Here is a 15,276-nt window from a genome sequence, read left to right on the forward strand (position 1 = left end):
TTTGTGGATATCTTGTAGGTTTTTGCTTTGTGATTACCTTGAGGCTTACATATAACAACTTATAATTTAACAGTTTTAACAGTTTAAGTTGGTGACAACTTAAGTTTGAACATGTGCTAGACCTCTACATTTTCACTCCCTTTCATGTACTTGGTACACCCTAAGTAATTATTATAGTTATTACTCTTATCTTTTACCCTTAAGCTCACTTTATAAATGATCAGCCCATTACTTTTTATTGTATACTTACCTTTACCAGTGAGATTCCTACTTTCATATGTCTTCTTGTTACTTAATAGCACCCATTCTTTTCAGCTTAAAGAAGTCCCTTGAGGCTGGTTTAGCGGTGATTAATTTTCTTGCCTGGAGTTTTTTAAGTTCTCTTTTTAATTTACATAATGTCCTCAAGGTCAGGAATGGGATAATTCCCTTTCATAACTAACTCATTAGTGGGCAGAGGAGGCACTCAGGTATATGATGGAGGGAAAGTCCTCGTAGATCACAGAGACAGCAGAGTTTGACAGATAGATGGCTTTGAAGCTGGATCTTCTTTGGAACCATGACTGTCACTAGCTTTGTGAGCTTGGGTGAATCAAGCTGAGGGAAAAACCTATCCTGCAGAGCCATTTTTATCATAAGTCTAATTACAAGCATCCTTTGTGTCCATCTGCCCTTCTAGGGCCTCTGATCATACGTCAGCTACAAGTTAAGGATGATTACGGTCTCCTGGTCATGCAAGCTTCCTCTCAAAGACCAGTGTTTAGAACTGTTACCTCCTCTCCGGTACTTAGAGCTAGCTTGTGTCCCACATTTTAATCTTGCCTTATATATAATCCCTGGGCCATCAGTAGCTGTCTCAACACAGCACTTTCTGCCTGGGGTGTTTGTGTTCTCTGCTTTCAATGGATGCATATGACCAGCCCTTTAATCCCATTGCTAGTAGAGAAAGATGAAACAAAGACTAATTCTGCAGGGAGTTTGGTTCTGCAGGCAGTCTCAATGGGAACAGGTGGGATAAATCAGAAAAAGGAGTTTGGAGAGTCTGTACTTGGCCTCACTTTGTGAGTCTATGCAGGTCAACTTTCTCCTTTTACTTGATGGCTTCATATTGTGATATACCCAAATTACCCATTTTGGGGGTAGAAATCTGGCAACTTTATGGGTATGTTCTAACCTTGTTTTTCTACTTGACCTTCATAGTTTACAGCACATGTGTCAAACACAAGGCCCGCGGGCCAAATCCGTCCTGCCAGGCCTTGCAATGTGGCCCGCACCACGCTGTCATCACTGTACTCCGCTGCGTTTCCATCACAATGACAGTTTGACTGTTCAGTAAACCATTCGGCCCGCGATTTAGGCTGGATTTTAGATTTTGGCCCCTTCTCTGATTGAGTTCGACACCCCTAGTTTACAGGGTACGAGGCAACTCACTAGGTCTGGGGTTGGCAAATCAGGTCCTACCTGTTTGTAGTTTTGTTGGATCATAGCCACTCATTGATTTTATTGACTGGTATAGTAGCACAAAAATTGCCCTAGTTAGAGTTTAATTGCAACAGAGCCCACATAATTTAACAGCCTATGAGCCCTTTCAGAAAAGTTTTCCATCTTCCACATGAAGTTGTTTGGGGCACTGGGTCACATGACTGGGCATCACGGTAACGCACCTTGGAAGGCGAGCTGAGTTTATCTAACGGAAAGCCAGCCAAGGTAAGATGATTGTTCTCCAAAGCTGTAAATGCATCAAGATGGACCAGGAAGGATTTTCTACATGGTGCTCACTCAGGGCTTGGCCAGCAGGGACCACGTGCAGGAGAGCTTTCCAGGCACAGACTGTACCCTGGTGTGAAAACAGCCAGTCCTGTCCTAGGGGAGTGACTGGAACATGAAACAGCATCAGGAAGAGAGAGCATCTATCTTGTCAGAATTACTACATGGGGGCTAAGACAAAGGACACATTTCCACTAGAACAGAAATCAAGTTTAATTCATTGAAAAGTGCAGCAGTGAACAGGGTCCTTTGAAGGGCACTTTCTAAGACAAATGACTGAAATGACAGAACCAGGGCAGAGTAACTCCCAGAACAGATGATGCAAACACAGGAATTCACAAAATTCAGGGGGGACATAGTGGTGGTAAAACTAAAGAACCCAAATATTCCCATCTAATTACACTGGTGGATCAGGTGACATACTCTCTGCTTTCTCATAAGGATCCTGGGACAATTCTTTTGTTAAAGCACGAGTCCTTCATTTAGACACTTAACGTTTAAGAACATTTTTCACAGATTAACGTATAACTTCCATGGCTATCATTACTATTTTGTACAAAACCCCTAGTGTTGTCAATTATATTGACCAAAAAAATGTTATTTTGCAACAGCACCATTGATTCAAAGATGTTCAAAAGGTGTTTCCTACTTGGTGATTGCATGTGAGGAAAAGCTTTGTAATAGGAACTTTTATAAGGCAAAATCTGTTCATTCCTATATCTTCTGTTCATTACTAATGGGTAGTTCTCTACTCTGAAGGGCACAAATAGATATGGGCCTGGCCTTCTTAAAAGGGAAAGTAATAAAACTTAAATCAATACAATTAAGAGACAAGGCAAGCCTCCTGCAGTGGGTCCCTCAGACAGAGACATTTTGAAAAGTTCTGTGCATTTTGTAGCCTGATAGCCTACACAAGCTGAAGCCTCAAAATGAAAGGTGACTTTAGCCCAGATCCAGAATGAAGCTTGACCAGGAGAATCAAATCAGAGGGCACTCAACACTCAGCTTGGAAATGCAACTACAGAGAGGCCTCACTGCGTCCCCAGCACAAACAAGCTGCTGGTAGGGATGGGTATGTCGGCAGCTGACATGTGTGTCACTCTATGCATCATAAAGTGAATTAATTGAATAATATGACATCACAGGACAAGACCTGGTAAGAGTTGGTTTCTTTTTATTCGGGAATAGTTATGGCCAACTTTTATTCATGTGGAAGTTGACTGAGAAATGTTAGGAATCAAAAGTGTAGAATAAAGCCGAAACCCATATTCAACATTGTAGTTTGCTTTTAGTTACAAATTTTTATAATTTCACAGCAGCGGTGTCCATTTCATTTGCCTGTTTCACCTCTAAATATCACCAGTTAATGGACTACGTGAGGTAAAGGAAAAAACCCAATGGCTATCTGGAATTCTGATAGAAAAGCTGCTTACGACCACGTCTTACAAAGTGCTTAAAGCTCAGCCTAAGACCCTAAATAAAGCTAATTCACTATTGCCTGAGTTGATCAGGTTACAAACCACAGCGTTTCCCCTTCCTTACTGCCCCACCACTGATTAACCTTCTTGTGAAGAAAATGGTGGAAGTGGGCTTCAGTCAAGAAACAGAAATATGTAGTTTTAAATAGTGAGGAAACCGCAACAAGATCTGATTTTAATGAGAATAGTGAAGGGGGCCTAATTACACAAGACACCACAAACTCAGAAGAACAAAATGGTGCATCAACTACAAAAATTTTCTTAACAAATGAACAGCTAGACAGAGTGTCAGCAAAATGCAGAGAGAGTCAAAACAACTTCAGCCTGAGACTGACACTCAGACTCCCTGCTGGTCAGGCACTTACTGCGTATCAACCGAGCGCCCCCTCTGCAGAAGGCCCTCAAAACACACCCCCTTCCCTACCCCTGGTGTCACCTGAGACTCCATCTGGTAGCAGCCCCTGGAAAATAGATGGCTCTCACCTTCAACAACTACCTGCAATTAGCCTTTACCAAAAGCCTCTGTTCCATGTCAGTGTGTGCCAGTCCAGGCCCAAAAAATGAACAGAGTTTGGCTGACGTTTTGAATTTGCGTCTTATCACATTGTGATGGACAGGTACTATAAATAACGTATTTCTGCTACTCTGAAAGCAGTGGTACTTGTTCATAGATGATTTAGTTCTGATAGTTACTCTTCAAGCCATGTGATGTTAGTACTTTTTGAGAGTCAAGTGCTCAATCTGAAATGCGATGCGGGTCCTTTGATCTTCAGGTCATGTTGCGCACCAAATGCGTTTTTCTGAACGGGCTTACCAATTCAGACTGGGACCACCGGGGAGCGAGCCCAGGGCAGAAAGGGTATGGCGAGACCCGGACCGCAGGAGCAGTCGTGTCAGCTGAATGGAGGGACTGGGGACGGCCGCTCTGACAGACGGGCAGCGTTCACAGTGTAACACACTGCACAGGAAGGTCGGCTGATTGGGGTGCTTTTCACAACAGGACTTAAAACAAGCCAGTCCCGAAACTCTTCCAGGCGTGGTCTTGAAGACTAGCTACAGATACCTACTACGCTCACTTCATCAGACAGGCGTGCAGAGGCCCAGCTGCAGAGGTCGCTACCCGCAGAGGTCGCTACAGAAGGTGTTTGGAAAACCTTCGAGTCCTGCCGGCATTGTAATTGTTGAACATGAGACGAGGGTCAAACCTGTATCTGGGGAGAAGGGGTAAAAGGATGTCACATCACTTGCAGTTGCCAGAACCTCCCTCCAAATGCTACGTGGAAAGGAGGGCAGGAAGGGATAGCAAAGAACAATTAAGTCACCAGACAGGAATCTAGTGGCTCAAGATGGGGGAGTTTTATTAAGGGCATTTCCATCGCAAGTCAGCCACACAAAACAGGAGAGGAGAAACAGGAAGGTTCATCTGAGAAGGCATTAGGAAGAAGGTGAGATTTGTTTTTTTGGTTTGTTTTTTTGGGAGGAAGGGGAGATCTTCTAGTCCTTGCCGAAGGCCTCGCCAGCAGTTGCAAAGTCCTGAGCCTTTCTTTTACAATTAAGTGAAAGAGCACAGGTGTGTACTTCAGACATGAGTTTGAATCTGGTTCATTATGAACTGAGGCAAGTCATTAACCCCTCTGGCGGCCAATAAAATAGTAAGGCAATTTGTATACAATGTCTGGCACATAAAAGAACTCATTTTATCACCCATGGGGAAGTCAGAGTGAATGCCGAATGGTAACTTGAGCTGAGACTTGGCAAACATAAAGAATATAGGTGAAGGCTAGAAATAACACTGTCTTTTACTTTTATCTGCTGTCTTTTAGGATAAACTAATTCTCACTATTATTTTAGAGTAAGGGCTGGCCAATCCCCCCGACCCCCTCATAAAGAGGCAGATAATAAATATTTTAGCATTTGTGGGCCATACAATTTCTGTCCCAACTATTCAATGTTTACTGAAGTATAAAAGCAGCCACACACAATATATAAATAAATATGTGTGCCTGTATTCTAATAGGGTGGCTATGGGATTCTATAGGCCTAAATATTTGTTTGGAGAGACTAGCCTATGGCTAAAGATTTTTAAAGAAAATGGGTTCAGGAGAGGATCCAAGATGGCTGCGCCCAGGTGAACACCTAGCCGCAGCCGCACACAACAATTTCAATAAAATACAACTAAAATATAAAACGGACATTGCCCAGAACTACAGGAAGGTTGACTGACTGGAAATTCTACAGCGAGAAGCAAGGAGAAAACCAGAAGGAGGCGCGGAGGAGCTGGAAAAGCCTGAGGTATGGAGACGCGGCGCGAGAAGAGGACGGAGCCGGAGAGGAGGGGTGGCTGAGTGCCTGGCGGGCGTTCCCTAGCGGAAAGGAGATAAAACTCCGACTGTGCTGGGACCCCGACTGCTCTGAACCCCAGTTCTAGGCCAGACCCCGGGGACTCAGGCTCAGCCATAGGGAGCTGGGCTGTAAGGCGGAACCCCGGGAAGAGGCGAAAGGAGGTCCCGGCGGCGCGCACACTGTGCGCAGAGAAGGGACAGTCGGCTGTGCCTCGGGATTGCCCTGGCGGGAAGGAGACTGGGGCTCCAGACTGCTCTGAACGCCACCTCCAACCCCACTTCCAACTCAACTGAACCCCAATACCGGGCTCATTGTGGGAGAGCATAGACTGTTTGGCAGCAGGTGAAAATCAAGGGCGCCTTTCTCTCAGAGGCGCCGGCAGCAAGCACTGAAGGACCTGCATAGGGCGGGGCTGACGGAAGCCAAAGCTGCAGGCTCCACCCTGAAACCCCGTCCCATCTGCAACTGTGAAATGCGACAACAAAATAGATCACAAACGAAAGAAATGAAGGACAAAAAGCATCTGGATATAGAGTTCAAATCTACGCTTATAAGGTTTTTCAAGAATTTCCTAGAAAAGATGGATAAGACCTATGAGGATATAAAAAGAGATCAACTAGAATTAAGAAGGAGTCATCAAGAAATGATAAGGGATCAACAAGAAATAAAGAATACATTGTCTGAAATAAAAAATATTTTACAGAGTCCTAAAAACAGAAGGGAAGATTGCAAGAATCAAGTCAAAGATTTAGAACATAAAGAGCCAGAAGACACTCCTCCACAGAAGCTAGAAGGCAAGAGAATCCAGAAAATTGAAGATAATGTAAGAAACCTCTGGGACAACTTCAAGCGAACCAACATCAGAATTATGGGAGTCCCAGAAGATGAGAGAGAGCAAGATATCGAAAACATACTGAAAGAAATAGTGACAGAAAACTTCCCCCACCTGGTGAAAGAATTAGACTTACAAGTCCAAGAAGCGCACAGAACTCCAAACAAAAGGAATCCAAAGAGGACCACACCAAGACACATCATAATTAAAATTCCAAGAGCAAAAGACAAAGAGAGAATATTAAAAGAAGCAAGAGCAAAGAAGGTAGTTACCTACAAAGGAGCACCTATACGATTGTCAGCTGACTTCTCAACAGAAACCATGCAGGCCAGATGAGAATGGCAAGAAATATTCAAGGTGATGAATAGTAAGAACCTACAGCCAAAGATAATCTACCCAGCAAAGCTATCACTCAGAATCGAAGGTCAGATAAAGAGCTTCACTAATAAAAAAAAGCTAAAGGAGTTCATCAACACCAAACCAGAATTATATGAATTGCTGAAGGGGGTTCTTTCAGAAGAGAAAGTAAACAAAGATAAAAATTATGAACAACAAATACGTAACTATCAACAAGTGAATCTAAAAACCAAGGAAATTAAAAAAAAAATCTGATGAACAATAGTAACTGTTGAATATAATAGAATCAGAGGTATGGAAGGGGAGTGAACTGACGATTCTTGGGGAAAAGGGGAGAGGGGGGCATGGGAAGAGACTGAACATAAACTGTGCACCTATGGATGAGGACAATGAGGAGTGGGGAAAGGGCAGAGGGTGGGGTGGGAACCTGGTAGAGGAGAGCAATGGTGGGGGGAAAAAAAGGAACATTTGTAATAATATGAACAATAAAACTTATAAAAAAGAAAAGAAAAGAAAATGGGTTCAAAAACTAATCCTGTTTCCCTCCTAATTCACATACATTCCTCTCTAATGCGGACTGAAGATCTCTTCATGTGACGACGATTTTCATTTGCTTAAGACAGCATTCTTCCCTCTCTCCTATAATTAGGCTACCAGAACTGAAATAATTCTTTCCCAATGAAAGTTTAATTCTGTAAATTTCGAGCAAAAGATGACAGGTTTTGCCATAGGCGCTCAGAGATACGGTGTGCTGAGCCCAGTGTTCGTGGTGAAAAGTTACTGCTCAAGAGGAATGAGAGGAAGGAATGGAGCCGACTGAGTAGGTGGTAAACATCTTTCCTACCTCTGTGTACTGCAGTGGGCTTACACATTTCAACATGAGAGTTTATGCCTTCTGTTTCATTATCTGTATTTAATACATTACATTTACTGGAAAGTATTCATGTTTCTGTAATCGGGATTTCTGAGAAAGGAAATGAAGGCATATGCTCTCGAAATTGCTAGGAACAGGGTATGACTTGGTCAGTTACCCTCAGACGCCCCAGGGGTCACCAGTGGTGCCTTGACAAGAATCCCAGCCAGGAGGGGAGGCAGAGGAGCCCCAGTGGCGGTGAGGAGCGGGGCTGTGCCTCTCAAACACCGACTGGCACACAGAGGGCGTTTCAAACAGCGTGCTCTCCTGGCACACGGGCTGGTGCACGGAGGCACGGTGTTCCCACTCTTCAGCAGTTGCATGGGAACCACAGCCCACAGCGAAGGGACCCCTCGGGCTCCCGCCGCCTTCAACAACAGCAGACAGCTAGATCCAACTTGGCAAAGTCACTGAGGAAAACGGAAACTTACCCGGGGTCAAAAACCCCTGGAGTGCGGCAGGCTGGTCCAGAACAGGACTGCAGCATCATCAGCCGGTAGTTCATCTTCCCGAGCAGCTCTGGGTCGATGCTTTTAGCAATGTTAGTGATTTGGTGGGGGTCTGCAGTCAGGTTATAGACTTCCACAAACACCTGCAGGCAATGAAAGGAGGGAGGAAAGAAATACTTGTGTGAATTGTTCCCAAATGGGGAGGGCAGAGACAGACAACACCCCCGGCCCAGGAAAACATCATCGTCTCAAGACCCTCACAGAGAACAAAGCCCTCGAGAGCCCAAGGGTATCCATGCGACAGCGGAGCATCTCATCTGTTCGGGGTTAAACTGCCTCGGTCTATGGTCCACGCGCTGGAAAGGGGCCCTTTTTGGGCAGAGTCAGGAGGGGGTGGTCATTACTTTCTGTAACTAAGGCAGATAGCAGAAGGCATGACCTTCACACGCAGGGTCTCAGAAACTAGACTTAGGAATGAAGTTACTCAGAGAGAGCTGACATTTGAAAGTTTATTTTTGCCTTGGGATTGTGAAGATTCAAATGAGGATAGGAAAGTACTCTAACCTATGTTACACCAATGTTAGAAAAGCAGTGTTGCTGAAAGATACAATACTATTATTTCTAATATTAGACATGTCTAATATCACTATTTCCCTCCAGTCTGTACCTTGTTCTCCAAATTGGGAGTCAAGTGATAGACTAGGAAGATGACAGGCAGAATTTGCCTATAATGGTTTCAAGTGGCTGTCCTTAGACTATAATAATAAAAGCGTAATATGCTAATTAGACTTTCTAGACGAAGCCTGGCTGTGAGGGAAGCCTGGGTGCCAGAAGGAACTGGTGCCAGCAGCCAGGAAGGAAGGCCTACTCTTGCACAAATTCCGTGCATCAGGCCTCTAGTCACTTATAAAGTAGTTACGTGGGTAGATTATGGCGGGAGAGGAACAGGAATTGAGTTGGAGGGGAACTCTCTTGCCTGTTAAAATGCTTAAAAGCTACATGGAAATGGCGAGTGAGTCAGCTTCTGAGAAAGATAATGAATGTTGACTCCACAAGGCCCAATGTGGGGAGCCAGCTGGCGTAAGTTAGCACCTTCTGATAAGTGGTGCGAAACCCCAGGGACGTGTCACGTGGTCCTTCAGACTGTCCGTGCTGATCTGTTTGAGCAACACAGGACTGTGCTGAGGTTGGGACAGTTTCTGACCAAGATGAGGTGTCCGACCCTCAGCCTACCCACGTAGGAAAGCCGCATCTGGCAAAGTGACCTGCACATTTAAAGTGTTTGGGTGGTGGCGGGAGCAGAGAGAGCCTCATCAGAAAGGGCATGACAGTGAAGCATGGCCTGGGAATTCCGATTCCTTTGCTGAAGGAAACCTAGGTGGAAGTACAGAGAAGAACACATCTTCCCTTGGAACTGCTCTTCTCCCACCAAGCCCAACCAACAAAGCGCCAGCAAGACACAGGGAAGCAGCAGGGCACCTTACCTCCTGGTCGTCAAACTCGCAGTACTGTAAGTTCCACCGTGCTGACATGGTCCGCACACAGGCATACGTGTTGTTATAAGCATCTTCACACACACAGTCTGGGAAACATTGCTGTCGGGATATTTTAAAAGTTAAATGAAGATAGTCATTCTACAGTAACTACCTGCCTACTGGGGCAACCAAGTTGGCTCAAACCAGACATATAAGTGGACAGGAATTGGGAAAATTTCCACGATGAACTAAAAACACATGTGCAGCTTTGTTCCTTACTGATGTGATGGCCCCCTTGACTAAGGGACGTGGTCATGGTGGTTCTGTCTGTAGACTATTGCCATCTCTGCTGGCACATCTATTTAGCTGTAATGGGCCCTTGTAAAATGTGTGGTTGGTAAAGAAGAGACCAATACTCAAATGAATCACTTCTAAGGTATATTAAGAACTGCCATGCTAGAAGTTGGGGAAAAAAGCTAAACTGAGCTTTGTGGAATCATCAGCAGGTTAGTTATTTATGACTGTTCTTATCACCAAGTGGGACTTGAATTCAGTCTCCCATATCAACTTTTGGTTGGTTCTTAACACCTTGGTGTTAGAAGAGTCAACTCAAATGGAAGCCTATTTCCTATTCTCCAGCGTGAGGCCACCACCACCACGACCAGCCTCGCTGCTACCAGTGCATGGCACGGTTAGAGGTGGGAGCCCATATCTTCGTTGGATGCCACGGGTTATATCCCTAACGTAAAACAGTACCATTACTGGGAAGGGTAGGAAATCCGGAAGGGGTATTGATTAATAAGGTTAAGAATATTGGCAGGTACGTGTACTTGTTACAATAATTGGAAGAATTTGAAATGCACATTCTGACAACAGCTCAGCAGTATAATTTTCATAATTTTTTTTTCAGGAATACTGATTTATCTTTGTGCATCTACTGATCTTGCAGGCAAGTAACTAAGTGAAGTGATAGAGAAGCAGGACTCAAACGGGTTTCAGCATCTGCTACCTCTACACCAGTGTCCTGCCGAGCTGTCAGTGAGGAAGCTGTCCAAGCCAACTCAAACCCTTACTCACAGAGACTCCAGGACTCAGGGAAGGACATGTTGGGTCGGTGACATTACGACCTTCGCCTTGATATTCCACCAGGACGTCCGATCGCCAGGTCACATTGCTGACACCTGTCTGAAAGAAGAGCGAAAGTGGTTCCTGTGAGGCTTACAGACTGAGCAGGACCACGGAGTTATTGATTCTGCTGCTAACGGGGCCTCGGCAGTCAAAACTCACTGGACTGTTCATCCAGTATCTAAAGGGAGTGACTAAAACTGATGCACGTGAAGGCTACTGAGGATCTAGAGCAGCGGTTGCCTCGGACCACCGGTTGCCGACCACTGCTCTAAAGGTTTCCTAAAACCAGCGGTCGCCAACCTTTTGGACCTCACGGACCACCAGTGGTCCAAGGACTATCGGTTGCCGACCGCTGTTCTAGAGCCCAAGTGATGGGCAAGTGCTTTGAGCACTCTATAGTTCCCACGACTACTGTGAGGCAGGTCAGGAACGGAAACCAGCAAAGTCACTAAGCAAGAATCAGTCACAGCTCAAGGTGCTGAATAGAATAAACAATCCTGTCCATAAACTCTGTGTGAGTATTATTCTAAGCTCATACTAAGAAATGCATAGCTTCATACACATAAGGACAAGAAGTCACAAATATGCAACAGGGCTGTGCTAAGGACGGTAATAGGTCCAATATACTTGCTGGTCAGAATAAAGATAGCATACATACATGAACTTGTGGTGGGGGGGAGAATCCCCCACTTTAGTTCTTACAACTGGACTAGTAAAACAAGAGGGCAAAACAAGACCAAAACTAGGCATGTTGTTTAGGAATATATACATAATAACCCTAAAAAAATAAAAGCCAGAGAATTATAACCATGAAAATCAGAAAGTGATCACTCTCATGGGGCAGGTGAGGGATAGAATGAAGGGGGGAGGGGGAGGACACATATAGGTAGAGGTACCAGTATTAGAAATATCTGAATTCTTAAATGGAATGATGGGTTCATGGTATCTCTTGTGTTTCATAACTAACATGAGTTACATGTATTCTCTTCTATGAATCATATTCTACCTAATACACTGTAATAGATTCAGAAAAATCAATAAGTAAGATTTATGAGTCACTTAAATGCCTAAAACATTTTAAGACCAATCTTTCCAAACTTGTCTATGTTTAAACATATTAAGACACATTTTTAATGAATAAGAGATGCTGTTGTGAAACCTCCTTGCTATAGCATGGAATAGGCATCTTTCCAAGTCAATGCATACAAATCTATACTATGTAGTGTTAGTAATATTCTATTGTTTAGTGGTGCAACAATTCAACCATGAATATTTAGGTTTTCTGTTTTCTTCTATTAACACTACACATACATTTTTTATAGTTAGCTCTGTAAGTCTGAGTAATTCATTTTCTCAGACTTCTGCAAATAGTGGGTATCTGCTAGTTCTGCAGACAATAAAGGTCTCATTCAGTTAAGCATTTCTTTGATCAGTACTGAAACAATCTTTTTGAACTTTGACCATTTCTAATACCTCTGTGAGTTAATCAGTTACTTCTTTTGCCCATTTTTCTACTGGGATATTAATATTTGCTTTCTAAAAACTCTTCTATTAGGACTTACTGTCATTTTTCACACTTGTAAATATTTTCCCAATTGATCACCTGTCTTAATTTTGTTTATAATGGTTTTTTGGGGGGAGGAGATGGAAAGTAGGAAGAATATAGAAAACTCTGTTTATCTGTGTTCCGATCATTCTTTTTAAAAGAAAACTTTTCCCTAAATTTAATAGTTTTTAAGTTTAAATTTATACATCCTGGAATTTATTTCAGAGTCTTGGCTCAGGCCTGATTGAGGGCTTTATACTCACCAAAATGGGCAATAAAGACATCCCGTCCATCTGGGTCTTATTCAGGTTGTAGCCAGCAATGTCCAAAATAGTAGGACCCAAGTCAATGTTGGCAACGAGCAACTATGGGAATGAGAAAAAGAAACAAGTTTTCCTTTTCTATCTATACTGTCTTCCCCCACTTCTCCTTGACACAAACAGCATTTACTATTATCTTTTGTATAGCCCATACTTACTTAGGTCTTACTGACTTACATATTCAAATATAGTTATAGTAATTTAAAAAACAAAGGCTTATAAGGCTTGTAATATATGTTACAATATCAGTCACAGCTCAAGGTGCTGAATAGAATAAACAGTCCTGTCCATAAACTCTGTGTGAGTATTAAGTTAATCAGTTACTTCTTTTGCCCATTTTTCTACTGGGATATTAATATTTGCTTTCTAAAAACTCTTCTATTAGGACTTACTGTTATTTTTCACACTTGTAAATATTTTCCCGTCCTTAGCACAGCCCTGTTGCATATTTGTGACTTCTTGTCCTTATGTGTATGAAGCTATATTATGGGAAGTTATTTATTTATTCCACACATAGTGTTGTTGAGCAAAACATTTTTTAAAAACTCATTTGGGATTGCCTAGAGTCTGTTATGAATCATGAGAAAAATGTGGGTCTATTTTATACAAAGTGTTTTCCAACTTAATTATTCTTATTAGTTCACTAAATTTAACTTCAAATTGACTCCTGACAATTTTGAAAGTGTCAAAGGTTGAATGTTTACCACCAAGGAAGATATTAGCTCTTTTTATAGTTTTTCAAAGTGACAACACTGTTAAAAAAAAAAAAAGGCTTGCAATAAGCTTTGAAGACAGCAGAAAACTTATTCCAACAATACAGCAAAAAGTTTCCTTGAAGAGCACAAAACTTAGATATTTTAAATAAACATTCTTGGTATTAAAGATACTGTCCTGCATTTATACCTCTCATTTTCTATGTTTATTAGACTATATTCCTTCTGTATACCATGCCTCTTCAGGACCTAACCCAGCACCAGTTCAAATAGAAACATAAGAAGACCATATATGTAATTTAAAAATATCTAGTGAGCACATTTAAGTAAAAAGGTGAAATTCAGTTTATATATTTCATTTAACCTGATATATAAAAACATTGCTATTTCAACATGTAAGCAATACAAAAAATTAATGATTTTACTTTTTTTTTTTAAACCAAGTCTGTGAAATCTGGTATTTAAAATATTATAACATCTCAAGTAGCCTATCTTTGGTTCAAAAGCCAATGTGGCTGGTGGCTATTGCACGTGGACAGTGCAGGCCTGGATACTAAGCACACAACTAGAAGTCACTTTGCTCACATGTTAGAAAAGGTTCAGAGTGGTGGTGACAACCCAGCAGGGAAACCAGGGGAACTGATGCCCACTGAGCATCTGTGCTGTGCCAGTACTTAGCATTTACCCTCACTTAATCCTCACCACAATCCTGTGATGCAGTACATCTCCCCCTCCCCCCTATTTTACAGATGAGAAAATCAAAGAGAAGAAACTGAAACAAAGTCAACAGTTTGTAACTAGAAAAGCTATTATTTACTCAGAGGAAATTTCAGTGTTCACAATTCTTGAGAAAACTTGGATCATCTTAGGGAAGGCCAAATGGGGATTAAAAAGAACCCTATTAACCCTGGTACTTTTAATTCAAAAACAAAACCGAAAGTACAAACACAAAAGGCAAGAAAACACCTGATCGTTGTTCATCCTGGCTCTGAAGCGACAGAAATGACCTAGCAACTCAAGGGAAAGGCAATCCTTGTGCTACTACGAAAAGCCCACAGCAATGTCTAGGGATTATATCAAACCTGGGTTAGTGAGACTGTATCTAGGTCCAAGTTCCCCAGGCAGACTGGGAAGCCTGGGATATGGTCAACAAGAATGGACATGAACAATAGCAGCACAATTTACAAGAGCTAAGATTTGGAAACAGTTTACGTGCCCATTAGCAGATGAGTGGATTAAAAAGCTGTGGTACATCTACACAATGGAACACTACACTGCTATAAAAAAGAAGGGACTTTTACCATTTACAACAGCAGGGATGGAACTGGGTAGAATTAATGTGAGAACAAGAATAGATCCAGAGACAAATGGTAGGAGGGGGAGGTTAGAGAGCAACCAAAGGACTTGTATGCATGCATATTAGCATAACCAATGGACAGACACTGGGTTGGTGGGGGCTTGCCCAGGATGGGAATGGTTGGGGGCAGAAGGGTGTCAACTGGGAGAAAAGGAGACATATGTAAACCTTTAGGTATTAAATAAATACATAACTGGGTGGGGGAGGGAGGAAGCATTAAAAAAAAAAAAAAGAAAGAAAGAAAGAAAAAAAAAGAATGGACATGAACAGAAAACAACATGTCAGGAAAGAAGAGACCAGCAGACACATGACCTCCAGAATCAGATCAAGGTAAAAGGACCCTGCTTTGTGACTAACAGGTCTTCAGTGATGTCCAGAATATGAATAAAGCGAAGCAAAGTCCACAAGTATTACTAACAAGTCCTAGGCAGTTTTATAAAAAAGGAAAAAAGGTAAATACCAAAATAGCAAAACCCACAGAATATAAAATGTTGACTGACAGTCTCACCAGGAATGAGGGGCCATCAGCTGTATGACGGGAGGCTCTCAGAGTGGTTTGCTCCATGGAGAGAAAGGTCTGTAAGTTCCAATACTAGTC

General features: G+C 42.6%; 1 protein-coding gene across 5 annotated transcripts in view; it reads right to left on the reverse strand.

The window, feature by feature from the left end:
* Positions 1 to 1,959: 1,959 nt before the first annotated feature.
* Positions 1,960 to 15,276, reverse strand: part of GNS (glucosamine (N-acetyl)-6-sulfatase) — a 47,540-nt gene continuing 34,223 nt past the window's right edge. For 3 of the 5 annotated variants that reach the window (XM_045588213.1, XM_045588212.1, XM_045588215.1), the window contains 5 exons: positions 12,552 to 12,653; positions 10,692 to 10,799; positions 9,624 to 9,734; positions 8,122 to 8,282; positions 1,960 to 4,456 (listed from right to left, as the gene is read on the reverse strand). In XM_045588213.1, coding sequence (XP_045444169.1) covers positions 4,378 to 4,456; positions 8,122 to 8,282; positions 9,624 to 9,734; positions 10,692 to 10,799; positions 12,552 to 12,653 — 561 coding nt within the window. In that variant the 3' untranslated portion in view covers positions 1,960 to 4,377. The remainder of the gene's footprint in view (positions 4,457 to 8,121; positions 8,283 to 9,623; positions 9,735 to 10,691; positions 10,800 to 12,551; positions 12,654 to 15,276) is intronic. The other 2 variants (XM_036458943.2, XM_045588214.1) reach the window with 2 other exon arrangements.

The sequence above is a fragment of the Pipistrellus kuhlii genome, unplaced genomic scaffold, assembly GCF_014108245.1.
Source record: "Pipistrellus kuhlii isolate mPipKuh1 unplaced genomic scaffold, mPipKuh1.p scaffold_m20_p_3, whole genome shotgun sequence".
NCBI classification, from domain to species: Eukaryota; Metazoa; Chordata; class Mammalia; order Chiroptera; family Vespertilionidae; genus Pipistrellus; species Pipistrellus kuhlii.